Genomic DNA, 15182 nt, shown 5'->3' with positions numbered 1-15182 from the left:
GTCTGCTTGTCCCTCATCCACTTCCCTTCGGGTGTTTGACAGCAGATGTTCCAGGTTTCCATCATGCAAACATTTCATTGGACAAAAACACCCTTGCTATCCTCCCAGAGCTGCCCACTTGGAAAGCAGTGTGACCCCAGATCAGTGGCTATAATCAGGTTTGGACGTCCTCAGGTCACTTGATCGGGGGCACAAAGATGGAAGCCATCGTATCTGATTTCCGTCTGTGGAGTCATCGTAACACATGTGTCCATCTCCGCCAGTCACAGAGCTCTGCTTACTTCAGTCGTTCTCAAGGATGACTGCGCATCAGCTTGAGGTATGAAGGATGCAGAACTCGCCACCCCCAAACATGCCTCTTTGGCATAAGGATTACATTGAACCAATCACTTTAATAGATAGCAGACACGAGAGAAGCTCTGAAAATGGAGTAGAAGTTGCCCTTTTGTAAGGATTGCATGCATTTTGCAAAAGACATCACTGTAAACATGTCTCCTCCCCTGTATGAGGAAGAGAAGTTTGAATCTAAATGTCCAGACACTCTTATCAATGGCGAAGATACCAGTGTAAGCTGTGTAATAAGCCTTCCCCTTGCTTACCACGCCCTCCCTGGTAACCTGCCGCAGCTGGCCTTCTTTTGGCACCAATTCTTTTTTGTTTTTCTCATAGTTACATTAACTTTTTTTAAAATTGAAGTATAGTTGATTTACAATGTTGTGTTAGTTTCTGCTGTACAGCAAAAGCACTAAGTTATACATATTTATTAAAATATTCTTTTCCATTATGCTTTATCACAGGATCCTGAAATAGTTCTCTGTTAACATCTTTTTTTTGTCTTAGCTAAATGGTACTTAAAGTGGTGTCTTGAGCTATCTTGGGCTTCCTCCGTTTTCCTGGGTTTTTTCCGTGTACATATGAGGTATACATGTTAATAAACATGTTTGTCTTTCTCTTGTTAATGTCTTTCGTCACAGAAGGTTCTAGCCTAGAGCTCAGAAAGGTAGAAGGAAAATTATTTTCCCTTCCCTATCGTTTCTCTGTCAAGTTCCAAGACATGAATATACTCTTTTCTTCATAGCCTACATTTTGAATCTGTGTATTTGAGCGCATCCCAAACATACTCCCCAAGTTTGGTGAAAATCTGTTGTGTGATTTCTCAAGTGGCGCAGTAAGAGACAAACAAAATGAACTTCAGTCTTAATTGTATAAATAAACTGCTAAATATGCAACAATAGGCAAATGGTTAAATAAAATATGTTACTTTCAAATGATATGCTATCGTGGAATGGTTTAAACCATTCCATGTATATAACCATGTATATAAACCATTTTAAATGCTCATGAGACAACATGAATTTAAAACAGAGATATAAATTTGTATTGTACAAATTCACAGACTCACATCTCTGTTGGCAATACGCACATAACGCAGAGACAACAAGTTGTGAGCTGTGATTGCCATTTCTGAGTGGTGACGTTTCTTTTTGTTGTTGTTGAGTCACTCAGTCGTGTCTGATTTCGAGACCCCCGTGGACTGCAGCACACCAGGCTCCTCTGTCCTTCACAATCTCCCGGAGTTTGCTGCAACTCATGTCCGTTGAGTTGGTGATGCTATCTAACCACCTCATCCTCTGTCGTCCCTTCCCCTTTTGCTTTCAATCTTTCCCACCATCAGGGTCGTTTCCAATGGGTCAATTCTTCGCATCAGGTGGCAAAAATATTGGAGTTTCAGTTTCAGCACCAGTCTTTCCAATGATTATTCAGGACTGATCTCCTTTAGGATGGACTGGTTGGATCTCCTTGCAGTCCAAGGGACTCTCAAGAGTCTTCTCCAACACCAAAATTCGAAAGTATTTGGTGCTTTTGGTGCTTTCTTCGGTGCTCAGCCTTCTTTATGGTCCAACTCTCACATTCATACACGACCACTGGAAAAACCATAGTTCTGACTAGACAGACCTTTGTCAGCAAAGTGAGGTCTCTGTTTTTTAATACACTGTCTAGATTCGTCATAGCTTTCCTTTTAAGGAGCAAGTGTCTTCATTTCATGGCTGCAGTGGTGAACTTACACATGCTTTTATTTTCTTCTGTGTTGTTTTCTCAATATTTTAGTATGTATTGCTTTATTAAGCAAAAGAAAGCAATGAGGGGTCATCAAAAAGTCTATAAACAATGTCAAATAGAAGGCAAACAGCTACAGGAGCGCTAGAAATAAAAATGAGCCTGAAGTGTATGCAGAGCCAGGCCAGAACACAGGAGCAGGGACTTCCCTGGTGGTTCCGTGTTTGCTAATCCACCTGCCAATGCCGGAGACACGGATTGGAGCCCTGGCTCAGGAAGATCCCAGGCGCCTTGGAGCAGCGGAGCCGGGCACCTCAGCTGTGCAACCACAGGCCCGGGGCCCGTGCTCCCGGCAAGGAGCTGCACCGGGGCCAGAGAGCAGCCCTGCTCACTGCAGCAGAGAACGCCTTCGTGCAGCCACGGAGACCCGGGGCAGCCAGAAACAGACTGAAAAATAGGAGCAACTGTGATGGCCACCTTAAGTTCTCCTCCCCAGCTCTAAAGTCGGGGGGGGGGTGCTCAGCTGGTACTAGTGACCCCCCAACCTGAGAAACAGGACAATGATCCACTTTGAGGCTCTCCCTTTTGCCTCCAGGGCATTTGCGTTCATGTCTAGGAGATGTCTTTGACTGCATCCTCCAATCCTCTGCTAAATGTTTATTTAGACTATCCAAATACCTTATATTATGTTCTAAAATGTTCTTCCTTCTTCCTTGGCTGTTCGTTTAAAGGTTCCAATCTTGTCTTACAAGTGCAACCTCTTTTACTTCTGGACTAACTTCCTGTGGGCTTACCTTTTCCCTGTTCTGTCTGGGTCTTCTGTTTGCTTGTTTTGGCCCCTCCCTTCAAGCTGGCCTCTGATCCTCACCCAGTTTCCGGCTCCCCAGAGATGGCTGTGTTACAGGGCTTGTTGAGTCTTGGACTTTCCTGTAAAGCGATCAGATGACGAGGCTGCCTTTATCTCAGTAGAGTCCTCAGTAGAGTTCAGAATTTCCAGAGAATAGTAACGGTGGAAATCCGATTGTAAAGCACAGCATCTATGTTGTGCTGTTCTCAGGGCTTCCTGCGTGTTAGTTCACTTCGGGATGATTTCCAGGAGGTAGATGCTGTTATCATCCCCGTCGTGAGCAAACGGAGGCACGGTGAGGCTGAGCGACAGGGTTACTCGGCTCACATACCGGCGGATATTGAACCCAAGCAGGTCTCTCCTCTGATCCGCTATGCCCCGTCTCTCCACCCTGCCTGCTGCTGAGAGGGTGGTCCCCACCCTGCCTCTGGCCGCCCGGGCTGCGCTGGGGAAACCGCAGACAGAAGGTGCGAGTTTCCTTTCTGGCCCCTGCCTTATCTTCAGCTTGGTGTCTTTTGATTCCAAAAGCCACTCTGGGAAAATAAATCCACGGTTCCGGTAGCAGGGAGCACGAGCTGGCGCGGAGAGGTGGGAATCGTGGGAGACGGGGGCGAAGGAGGGGACCAGCTTTACTACATCTGATTGCGCGGGCTGAGCTTCTCGGGGCTTTTTCCAGGCAAATAGGATCATTTCAGGTAGAAATGACTACCTGATTTCTGGCAGATTTCACCTCCGCATGCAAAATCAGTGGCCATATCGCCATCTTCCTATTTTCCAAAACATGTTGATAATTTTAAAACTGCTGTCTCCTCTTTTATTTTCTTTTTCCTCGTGGTTTATTATCTTAAAAAAAAATACTACAGGCCACAAAACTCAGGAGAGTATTTACTGTAAAGACCTCATTCAAACGCCAGGGGCCCCAGCAGAGGGAGCAAACCCAGGGGCAGAGCGATGACTGGTTGGTTCCTCTGAGAAGCAGAAGAACATCTGTGACAGATGGGGGGAGCGGGGGGCGCAGGGTGGGCAGGGAGGTTCCCTGTGAAGGGAGGGCAGGGGGAGGCGTTAGGAAGGAAGAGCCTTGGATCACAGCACGGCTCTGGGAACACTCGGGCAAGGCCAGGGCGTGGTCCCGGGGTCTGCGTCGGGCAAACCGGCCTGCTCTAGGGTCCCTGCCAGGCTGTGTCGCCGGGAGCGCAGCCTGCAGAAGGAACGCCGCAGCCACCCGGGGCAAGGCGGTCAGCCGGCGCCCCTGCCGCTACGCCCCCTGCCCAGCGGGCCCCCAGGCGGTCAGGCCCCGGTGCCGCGGCGCCCAGCACACGCGCACGGCCTTTACGTCTCCCGTCTCCTCTGTCTTCTTCTGTTGGGAACGGTTCCTAATGTTCTCTTGTCTTTTGTGACCTTGACGTTTTTTGAGTGTAGGCCAGTTATTTTGTTCGTTGTGCCTCAGTTTGGGTCTGACTAGTGTTCTCTTATGATTAAAGTTATACATGTTTGTCAGGGACATCACAGAAAGAACGCTGTGTTTTTCCTCAGGGAGCAAACGCGGTCAATTTGTCCGCTGACTGGTGGGGTCAGCTTTGCTCCCTAAAGAATAAAGCCTGCTAGGTTTCTCCTCGGTAAAGTTTGTCATCAATAATTATCCTGTAGAACGGATAAACAAGGCCCTACTGTATGGCACAGGAACTGTACTCGATATCCTGTGATAACCCACAATGGAAGAGAATATAAAGAAGACTGCATACATTTATAACTGAGTAACTTTGCAATAAAGCAGAAATTAACACACTGTGGATCTACTACAAATTAAAAAAATATTCTTTGAAAATATGCAGTCCCTCACTAAACCTGGCACTCCACAGGGCACGTGGGATCTTAGTTCCCCAACCAGGGATCGAACCTGCCCCCTCGCCAGCCCCACCTGGCCACCCCTGCAGTGGAAGGGCAGCTGCTTAACCACTGGATCGCCAGGGAAGTCCCTAAACTTTTACCTCCTGTTCTAACATCTGCTGATGATTCTTGTCTAAACCATTGCTACTGTGATGGTTGCCAAATTGTCATTTTTTAATTCCATCATTTCATCTACATTTATTAACTGGAATTAAACTGAAAGGAAACTCTCTTTCCTTACTATTTATTTAATCATTCATGTTTTTATATCCGTATTAAGTACATGGATTTCTATTTTATTCAATGGCAATTTTTAATTGAAGTAGTTGATTTACAATATTGTGTTACAGCAAAGTGATTCAGTTCATGTATATAAATTAACTATTTTCAATTCATAAAATGCTTATGGATGTTCAATTCATAAAGAAATTTTCAATAAATTCCTTTTTATGTATAAATTTCACTTCATTGTTTTCCATAATAGGTTGTTCCAGGGCACTGGCTACAGTTGGCTGTGCTATCAGCAGGTCCTTGTTTGTCTGTTTTATGCCTGGCACTGTGTGTATCTGAATTCCATACTCCGAAGTTATCCCTCCCCCCTTCCCCTTTATTCAGTAGCAATGGTATTGAGTGCTCAAAGTATAATAGTTCGGTGGAACTCCTCCAGGAGCCCTTTCAGACTTGTTTCTGCACCACTTTGAGATACCTGCAATATTCTTTGAGCGTTTTCTTACTTTTTGGCTCTCAAAAGTGTTCCAAGTTCATATTATAATACACCAGCCCTAGAGTCCTCATTCCCCCAGAGTCCTGATTCCCTTTAATAGAGAATGATGTTTAGAAATCAAGATCCAGGTTCTGGTGTGCTCATTGCTACGAGATAAACATTACTTCCAGATCCTCTTAGAGGATGAAGTTAGGAAATGGGAGATATATGCACTCCCCCACACACTCGCAGCTATATCAGTTCTACAATATTCTATTTAATTAAATGTATCTAGCTTAGACATTGACAAGGATATAGATATAGATATAGATATAACCGTAGTGTGTGGTTAGTTGCTCAGTCATGTCTGACTCTGTGACCCCATGGACCGTAGCCCACCAGGCTCCTCTGTCCATGGGGATTCTCCAGGCAAGAATAGTAGAGTGGGTTGTTATGCCCTCCTCCAGGGGATCTTCCAAACCCAGGGATCAAACCCAGATCTTCCACATTGCAGGCAGATTCTTCACCATCTGAGCCACTGGGGAAGCTAATGAATACTGGAGCAGGTAGCCTATCGTTTCTCCAGGGGAGCTTCCTAACCCAGGAATCAAACCAGGGTCTCCTGCATTGCAGGCGGATACTTTACCAGCTGAGCTACCAGGGAAGCCCTATAAATAAATAAAGCTCTACAAATGTAAAGCTATCTAGATATAGATATGCAGATATACCATGAGTTTCCACTGACACCTCCAATTACAAGTCACACAGCAGGATTCCTTCCACCTTCTCATTTTTGTATTTGTGACTTGTTTCTCTGCCAGTAAGAAGCCTGGCTCCTACCATCCTGTCTTTGCCTTCCTGCTCAGGCTCTCTGTGTGCAAACAAACTCCCAGCCCGCTGACCAGCTCTGCACTCCGTCCTTGCCACACCCGGGCCACCTCACTTGGCCACCTTGTCAGTCAGCCCTCAAAAACACAGGTTTCAGGGACCAAGTCCCCCTGTCACTTCACGTCATTGGTTCCCAAGATTCAGGTCAACTCAGAAAGGTTGATACAAGACCATTTTCAGCTGTGAAAGATCCACCAGCCCATAGTCGTCCACTCTCCGAATGCAGGGTAGGCTAATACAAGGGTTCCATGTCTCCCTTCGTCAAGATCACTGTCTTACTCATAGATCACTATCCCTAACTCTGAACATCTCATCAAAAAAGAGGAGTGAGAGCATCAATCTTTCTGCCCATTAGACCCTGAACCCATGATGCAAATGAAACCATCCACTTCTGAGAATTCTGCCCAAATTGGCTCTTTGCAAATTCAGACAAAAATTAGGAGTTCAAAAAAAATTTTTTATTTATGTATTTATTTTTGGCTGTGCTGGGCTTTCCTCTAGGTGCAGTGAGAGGCGTTACTCTCTAGCTGCGGTGCAGACTTCTCACTGCAGTGGCCTCTCTCGTTGCAGTGAACGGCCTCTGGGCTGGGCCTTCAGTACTTGCTGCACGTGGGCTCAGTAGCTGCAGTTCCCGGGCTCCAGAGCACAGGCCCAATAGCTGTGGCTCGTGGGCTTACTTGCTCCTTGGCATATGGGATCCTCCCGGACCAGGGATTGAACCTGTGTCTCCTGCATTGGCAGGCAGACTCTTTTACCACTGAGCCACCAGAGAAGCCCTGTGACTTGTTTTTGAGTACCAGGGTTTGCACGATTATCAGTTTCTCATAAGATTTACAAATGGGTAACCCTTTTGCCTCTACCCACTCCCTGAATAGCCATCAGGGGCTCCGCTTGTGGCTCAGATGGTAAAGAATCTGCCTACAACACGTGAGACCCAGGTTCAATCTCTGGGTCAGGAAGATCCCCTGGAGAAGGGCATGGCTACCCCCTCCAGTATTCTTGCCTGAAGAGTTCCATGGACAGAGGAGCCTGGCAGGCTACAATTCCTGGGATTGCAGAGTCAGACATGACTAAGGGATTGCAGAGTCAGACATGACTAAGCAAGTAACACTTTCACTTTCACTTTCACTTTCTCTTAGTGTAGAACAAGAAGGGAAAAAGGCATCTCTTTGCACGACGTTTACCACAGTGTAAAATCATTGGTTTGTTGGTCACAAGACCCTGGGTTGTAAGTGTTTGGAAGCAGGTACTGAATCATTTCTCATCTTTGCACAGCCCTAGCACCTAACAGGAGAAGGCAATGGCACCCCACTCCAGTACTCTTGCCTGGAAAATCCCATGGATGGAGGAGCCTGGTGGGCTGCAGTCCATGGGGTCTCGAAGAGTCGGACATGACTGAGCGACTTCACTTTCACATTTCCCTTTCATGCACTGGAGAAGGAAATGGCAACCCGCTCCAGTGTTCTTGCTTGGAGAATCCCAGGGAGCCTGGTGGGCTGCCGTCTATGGGGTCGCACAAAGTCGGACACGACTGAAGTGACTTAGCAGCAGCAGCAGCACCTAACATACTGTCTAGTCATTGTAGACAACAGAGTCTTTTTTAAACTTTTCTTTGTAAAGTTCCTTCCTTTCTCCTCTTTGTACTTCAGAGCTCAGTGTACTAGTCGCTCAGGACAAGAAGGGCCCGGGAGTCTCGTAATCCGTCAGGGCAGACCTTCGCCTGCTGCCACAGGATGGGAGTCCTTACAGAGACGAGTCCCTCCCCCGGACACTGGAATGGCCTGATGGAAAGCAGGTGTCTTCAGGGGCTGGTTTCAGCAGGCTCAGCAGCTAGATTTTTCCATCTGAGCTGTCCTCACTGCCAAACTTGAACATGGGTTTTGACCCCATCCACGTGCACTTCCTCCCTCCTCTGAGGCTGGATGAACTCAAGGGCATCAAATGCTTCCCCATCCCACCCCTCGGGGAGCACACTGGGGATCCCCTGTTCTTTTCCTTTCAGCTACATGAGTTCTACAAAGTCTACAAGAAGTAGACAATATGCATAATATCTAAACTGTTGCAAATATAAAGAAAATGAAAATATGGAAGGCTTCCCAATCCTTTTCACATATTAGCATTACCTTAACACCAAACTTAGAGAAAGATAACACAAAAAGGAAAACTCTGTCCAACTGGACTGCAAGGAGATCAAACCAGTCCATCCTAAAGGAAATCAACCTTGAATTTTCATTGGAAGGACTGATGCTGAAGCTGAAGCTCCAATACTATAGCCACCTGATGCAAAGAGCTGACTCATTTGAAAAGACCCTGATGCTGGGAAAGATTAAGGGCAGGAGGAGAAGGGGACGCCAGAGGATGAGATGGTTGGATGGCATCACCAACTCCATGGACAAGGGTTTGAGTAAGCTCCGGGAGTTGGCGATGGACAGGGAGGCCTGGCGTGCTGCAGTCCATGGGGTCGCAAAGTCAGACATGACTTAGCAACTGAACAAAAACTGATACAAAAATCCTAGTAAATATCTGGGAAATAAAATCCAAGAGTATATAATAATAATAATACATTACAACCAAGTAGGGCTCAGCCCAAATATATGAAGATGGTTCACTATTATAAAATTAACCATGCTAATTCAGAAAAGATGTATTTCAACAAATACAGAGAAGGCTCTTCATAGCTCAAGTTCTATTCCTGATTTTTAAACATACTTAGCAAACTGGGGATGGATATTACAAATATAATACTTAATGGTGAACCATTAGAATCATTCCCATTAAAGTCTGAAAACAGACTTTCTATATTCTATTATTGATCATAGGAAGTGTAGTGAGATAGGAAATTAAAGTGACAATTGTAAACATCAAAGAAGGAAAGGCCACAGCGTCAATATGATCATCTGCCCAGTAAATCCAAAAGAAACAGGAAGCAATAAAGACCAATTAGAGCTCAGCAAGATGACCAGATGTAAGGATTTTTTTAAAAAATGAAAACAACCATACGAAACAGCTTTTAGTCTTGTTATAAATCAAATAAATTTGAATTAAAACAATGCCTTACAAATCATTATTAATTTTTAAAATTCAGTGGTACAATCTTACAGGAAGTGATTTGGCAATAAGAACCAGAAAAAGATTCATCCTTTGACTTCTCCTGAGACTCTATCCTAAGGAAATATTCTAAGACATATAATACCTAAAGAATTTCATAGACTATTTTTACAGAAAAACAGTGGGGAAATAATCCTGTAGGTCAGGAAGCAACAGTTAGAACTGGACATGGAACAACAGACTGGTTCCAAATAGGAAAAGGAGTATGTCAAGGCTGTATATTGTCACCCTGCTTATTTAACTTATATGCAGAGTACATCATGAGAAACGCTGGGCTGGAAGAAGCACAAGCTGGAATCAAGATTGCTGGGAGAAATATCAATAACCTCAGATATGCAGATGACACCACCCTTATGGCAGAAAGTGAAGAGGAACTCAAAAGCCTCTTGATGAAAGTGAAAGTGGAGAGTGAAAAAGTTGGCTTAAAGCTCAATATTCAGAAAACAAAGATCATGGCATCTGGTCCCGTCGCTTCATGGGAAATAGATGGGGAAACAGTGGAAACAGTGTCAGACTTTATTTTGGGGGGCTCCAAAATCACTGCAGATGGTGACTGCAGCCATGAAATTAAAAGACGCTTACTTCTTGGAAGAAAAGTTATGACCAACCTAGATAGCATATTGAAAAGCAGAGACATTACTTTGCCAACAAAGGTCCGTCTAGTCAAGGCTATGGTTTTTCCAGTGGTCATGTATGGATGTGAGAGTTGGACTGTGAAGAAAGCTGAGCACCGAAGAATTGATGCTTTTGAACTGTGGTGTTGGAGAAGACTCTTGAGAGTCCCTTGGACTGCAAGGAGACCCAACCAGTCCATTCTGAAGGAGATCAACCCTGGGATTTCTTTGGAAGGAATGATGCTAAGGCTGAAACTCCAGTACTTTGGCCACCTCATGCAAAGAGTTAACTCATTGGAAAAGACTCTGATGCTGGGAGGGATTGGGGGCAGGAGGAGAAGGGGACGACAGAGGATGAGATGGCTGGATGGCATCACTGACTCGACTGACGTGAGTCTGAGTGAACTCTGGGAGTTGGTGATGGACAGGGAGGCCTGGTATGCTGCAATTCATGGGATGGCAAAGAGTCGGACACGACTGAGCAACTGAACTGAACCGAACTGAATCTTTTGTCCAAAAAGTGAGGGAAGGAATTGGCTAAAGAATCACATATCAACTTAAAGAAATCTTTTTTTAATCACTAAAAAATTCTTTGTAACAACTCTGAAAATGTATTAAATAGTAATAAGTGAAAATAAAGACAGTTTTAATGCTTGCTGTTAACAACTACATGAAAATTAATTTGGATAAAAATGTTACAGGAAGTATAGTACAGTATAGAACTCAGATTCTTTTTTTCTAGCCACGCCACATGGCATGTGGGAGCTTAGTTCCCTGACCAGGAATTGAACCTTCACCCCTTACATTGGAAGGGTAGAGTCTTAACCACTGGACTGCCAGGGAAGCCACAAAAACTTATACCCTTAAATTGGAAGTTGTGACTTCAAATCCTGAGGTTACCACTTATTAGCTGTAAGACTTTGGCCAGATTATCTAATTCACCTCATTTTCATCACTTGTAAAGAGTCGATCCCTGCAAAGCAACATGGGTGGCAATGTAGATATAGTAAAGCCACCAATAACTGTTGACTAATGTGAATGCAATGAAGTGCCAGTAGGCACGCTGCTGCTGCTGCTAAGTCGCTCAGTCGTGTCCGACTCTTAGCGACCCCATGGACTGCAGCCCACCAGGCTCCTCCATCCATGGGATTTTCTAAGTAAGAGTACTGGAGTGGGTGCCATTGCCTTCTCCGCCAGTACAAGTGTTACGGTAATGAGCTTATGTGTGTTTCCATTCCTGTTTTCTCAATTTTCCGTGTTATTATCTTTGTTTTATACTGAAAGTAAGTATTTCAATTTTTTTAAGATTTTTTTGATGTGGACCATTTTTTAAGTCTTTATTGATTTGTTACAGTACTGTTTCTGTTTTATGTTTTGGCTTTTTTGGCCACAAGGCATGTGAGATCTCAGCTCCCTGACCAGGGATGGAACCCACACCCCCTATCTTGGAAGGCAAAGTCTTAACCACTGGGCCACCAAGGAAACCCCGGATATTTTAATATTTACAGGTGTATTTTTAAAGGAGTCTCATTTCTAGTCTTAACTCATCTCTCCTCTTGCCTGTGGTCCCATTTTCACTCCCTCCTGCCTACCTAGGGTAGGCTCATCAGCTCCTTGGAGTTATCTCAAACTCCCCTCCCGATCCACTAAACAAATGTATCCCTAAACGAATCCTTACTCCATTCCCTTCACTGCCACACTTCTTCAGGGGAAAAAAAATTCACAATACTCTTCTCTAATTCTAATTTCACTCTTCAGTATACTGGAATCTGAATTCTAACAATGTCACTAGTTCCCTGAATGTCCAAAGCTGGTTTATCTTTATTCTATTTCCCCTATCGCAGACGTTTTTAACACTGCTGGTCACTTTCTCCTTGAAGCTCTCGTCCCTATCCTTTCACATTTAGAAAGGAGGATGTGAAAGGGAGGAGGAAGCAGGGGTTTTAGAATTGCCTGTATCGGAAACCGGAAGCTGGTCTCCGCTCCTACGTGAGGTCAGGTCTGAAGCCGTAGACTGCAGAACCCATCCAGAAAGGAGAAGCAGGCACGGCCAAGTGAGACGAGAGTGGCTGGGGAAACCCAGCGAGGGAACCAGAGAGTAAAGGGGTCCGAGGCAAAAGAACGCCCTGAGCCCCAAGGGGAACAGAAGTCTGCAGATGCAGAAAGAGAAAATTCTGCAGAATCCCTGTGACCAGTTCAGCGAAACTGTGTTCTCCTATCTCTCCTTTATTCCCGAACATTTTAAGGGTGCTCCCTTTCTGTTCCTCAATACCACCCTCTTCAACTTGTCTTTTCCTTCTATCCCACTCACTCATCCAGCCCTCCTCCTATTTATCAAACATATATTTACTGAATGGCCACTATAAGCTGGGCATTGTGATATGCCATGAAGCTATGCGATAAATATGAGAAAATCCTTGTCCTCAAGAACTCATGCAGTTGGGACACCTCTGGTGATTCGGTGGTTAAGACCCCACGCTTCCACTGGAGGGGCAGGTTCCATCCCTGGTAGGGGAACTAAGATCCCACATGCCACACGGCAAGGCCAAAATGTTTAAAAAATAAGAAAATAAAACAATTACCTAGCTGACATTCCTTCTTCTGACAGTCTCACAGGTTCCCCAAGGTTCCTGCCCAGACCTTCTCGTCCTACCCCCACCCAGGGCTCCAGCTGTCTCCCTGGCTGTTTCATCTGGCACCCTCCAGATGTCTCACACTCAGGACTGCAAGCTCCAGGTGTTCACCAGATACTCATGGGCCACCAAACCGGAAGATGTCTCATTATCAACAGAGAAACTCCTAAGTTGTCCATCAACTTCCCTGTCTTTCACCACATAGATCCACAACTGGATGGCAATTCTTAACAATACCGTCTCCTGAAAGCTTCTCAGAATGGCTCTTTCCTATCCATTCTTTCTAACTCCGCATTACTTTCAGGCCATCATTACCTTGAAATAGCCTAACTATTCAATATCTTTCCCTCCCAGTCCACCATTATTATTGATAACACATATATCTTTACAAAAAGCAAACTGTCTTTATTTCCTCCCTCATGAAGACCCACCATTGCTCTCTCCCCACGTGTTCTACTCCTGCGTTGTGGACCTTTCGATTTCTTCTTCATCTCCTACCGCTATGCTGGCTAAACAGAATTGCTTATATCTCCCGACTCAAGAAGTTTTGGCCATGCTGTATGCCGTTCTTGGCTCAAGGTGCCTCAACCCTTTTTCCCAACTGACAAATACTGACACATTTTTTTAAGGACTCAGTTCAGGCACTCAGTCATGTCCAACTGTGACCCCATGGACTGCAGCATGCCCGGCTTCCCTGTCCATCACCAACTCCTGGAGTTTACTCAAACTCATGTCCATTGAGTTAGTGATGCCATCCAACCATCTCATCCTTTGTAGTCACCTTCTCCTCCCACCTTCTATCTTTCCCAGCATCAGGGTCTTTTCAAATGAGTCAGTTCTTCGCATCAGGCGGCCAAAGTATTGGAGTTTCAGCTTCAGCATCAGTCCTTCCAATGAATATTCAGGACTGATTTCCTTTAGGATGGACTGGTTTGATCTCCTTACAGTCCATGCAGGATCTTAATTCTCCAACCTGGGATTGAACCCATGACCCCTGCACTGGGGTCACAGTCTTAACCACTGGACGGCCAAGGAAGTCCCCTTTCTAAATAAGCTCCAGTACTACTAGCTCTGTAAAGACTTTGCCATCTCCTCCAAACAAAACTGTCCAAATTTTCCATTGAGCTCCATGTTTACAGTGAACCTCTATTAAGGAAGAATCACATTTGTTTTCTATTCATATAGATATCTACATAATATTTGTTTAGTTATCGTCTTCATCATTGGAGTGACAACCTAAACCCACAGGGTAGGGACCACGTGCTTTTCATTTGTTAGTGCCCTGGACCCAGCATAATGGTCACAAGTCTTAACTGAAAGAACAAATAAGTCACAGAATAATGAATGGAAAAAGAAAAATGTTTCTGAAAAAAGCTACGTGAATACTAGGATACAACATGTACTGGAGAAAGAAGATTGAGAAGGTGCAGACTGAGGGATGGAATGTAAGTCAAAGAAGAAAGGGGGAAAGTGTTAGGAAAAAAACTTACACTTGGCCAGCAAGGCATCCGATCAAAAACTTTCCCAGAGTATATGGGTCTGATGCGATCTGGAGGTTCTACTCCTGGTTCAGTGTTCTCAGCTTCCCTTTGCTCCTCAGGTTGTTGGGCCAACTGCCATGCAGGAGGTTCCATCACCAAGCCCATCTGGGGCTCTGGAGACTCCATTTCAGCCGGCTCCTCCGGGCGGGTGAGCCCCACGTCCACCTCCACAGGAGGCTCTGTCTCTGCGCTGGGCTTCATCACCACACAGGCGGACTCTCCTCCCAGTTCCCCTCTACACTCCATCCCCAAAGCCGGTAGCTTGCTCACTGACGCCCCGAACCCTTCAGGGTCACCAGTCACAGGACATCTCCTGCCCCCTGAAGCCTGTGGACTTTCACACCCCTGGCCCAGTGGAGGCTGTGTTACCCTTCCTGGACAATACCCTGCCAGAAAACGCTCCTTTTCTAAACCCACTCTTCCGGGCAACGCACTCAGAGGAGGTTTTGTTTCCTGTGAGGCTGAGACCCTGTGGACTCCTAAATTACTCCCATCCATGACGGTCCTAGAAATATTCTGTCTTTTCAATCTCAGTTCAAGCCCCTTGCTTGATGGAGATCTTATTTCTGGTGATGCCATCCTCTCCTCATATGTCTTACTACATGGGAAATCTTTTCCTAAGCCCACTCTGAGCCCCAGCTCCGTGGGAGATGTTGTTCCCATGAAGACTCTCCTCTCTTCTAAGTCATCCTTTCCTTCCGGGGCGAGTCCCACCTCCATGCTCAGGGGAGATTTCCTCCCAGACACCGTCATTCCCGGTCCAAGGGCACTCATCTCTGAGGGGTAAGCTGTACCGGGCTGGAGGGGAGCTCCTAACCCCTTGGAGGGCTCCAACCCTTTGGGGGACGGCACTCTCAGAAAAGAGCACATCTCCACCCTGGGTCCCTGCCCGTTCAACACCTA

General features: G+C 45.6%; 1 protein-coding gene across 5 annotated transcripts in view; it reads right to left on the bottom strand.

Moving 5' to 3' along the window:
• Positions 1-15182, bottom strand: part of EFHB (EF-hand domain family member B) — a 67525-nt gene extending 52343 nt beyond the window's left edge. For all 5 annotated transcript variants that reach the window (XM_005906656.2, XM_070376982.1, XM_070376972.1 and 2 more), the window contains exon 1: positions 14229-15182. In XM_005906656.2, the coding sequence (XP_005906718.2) occupies positions 14229-15149 (921 nt within the window). In that variant the 5' untranslated portion in view covers positions 15150-15182. The remainder of the gene's footprint in view (positions 1-14228) is intronic.

This window comes from Bos mutus, chromosome 1 (assembly GCF_027580195.1).
Source record: "Bos mutus isolate GX-2022 chromosome 1, NWIPB_WYAK_1.1, whole genome shotgun sequence".
NCBI lineage: Eukaryota > Metazoa > Chordata > Mammalia > Artiodactyla > Bovidae > Bos > Bos mutus.
Note: the sequence above shows the minus strand (reverse complement) of the source record. Positions and strands in the feature narration are given on the sequence as shown.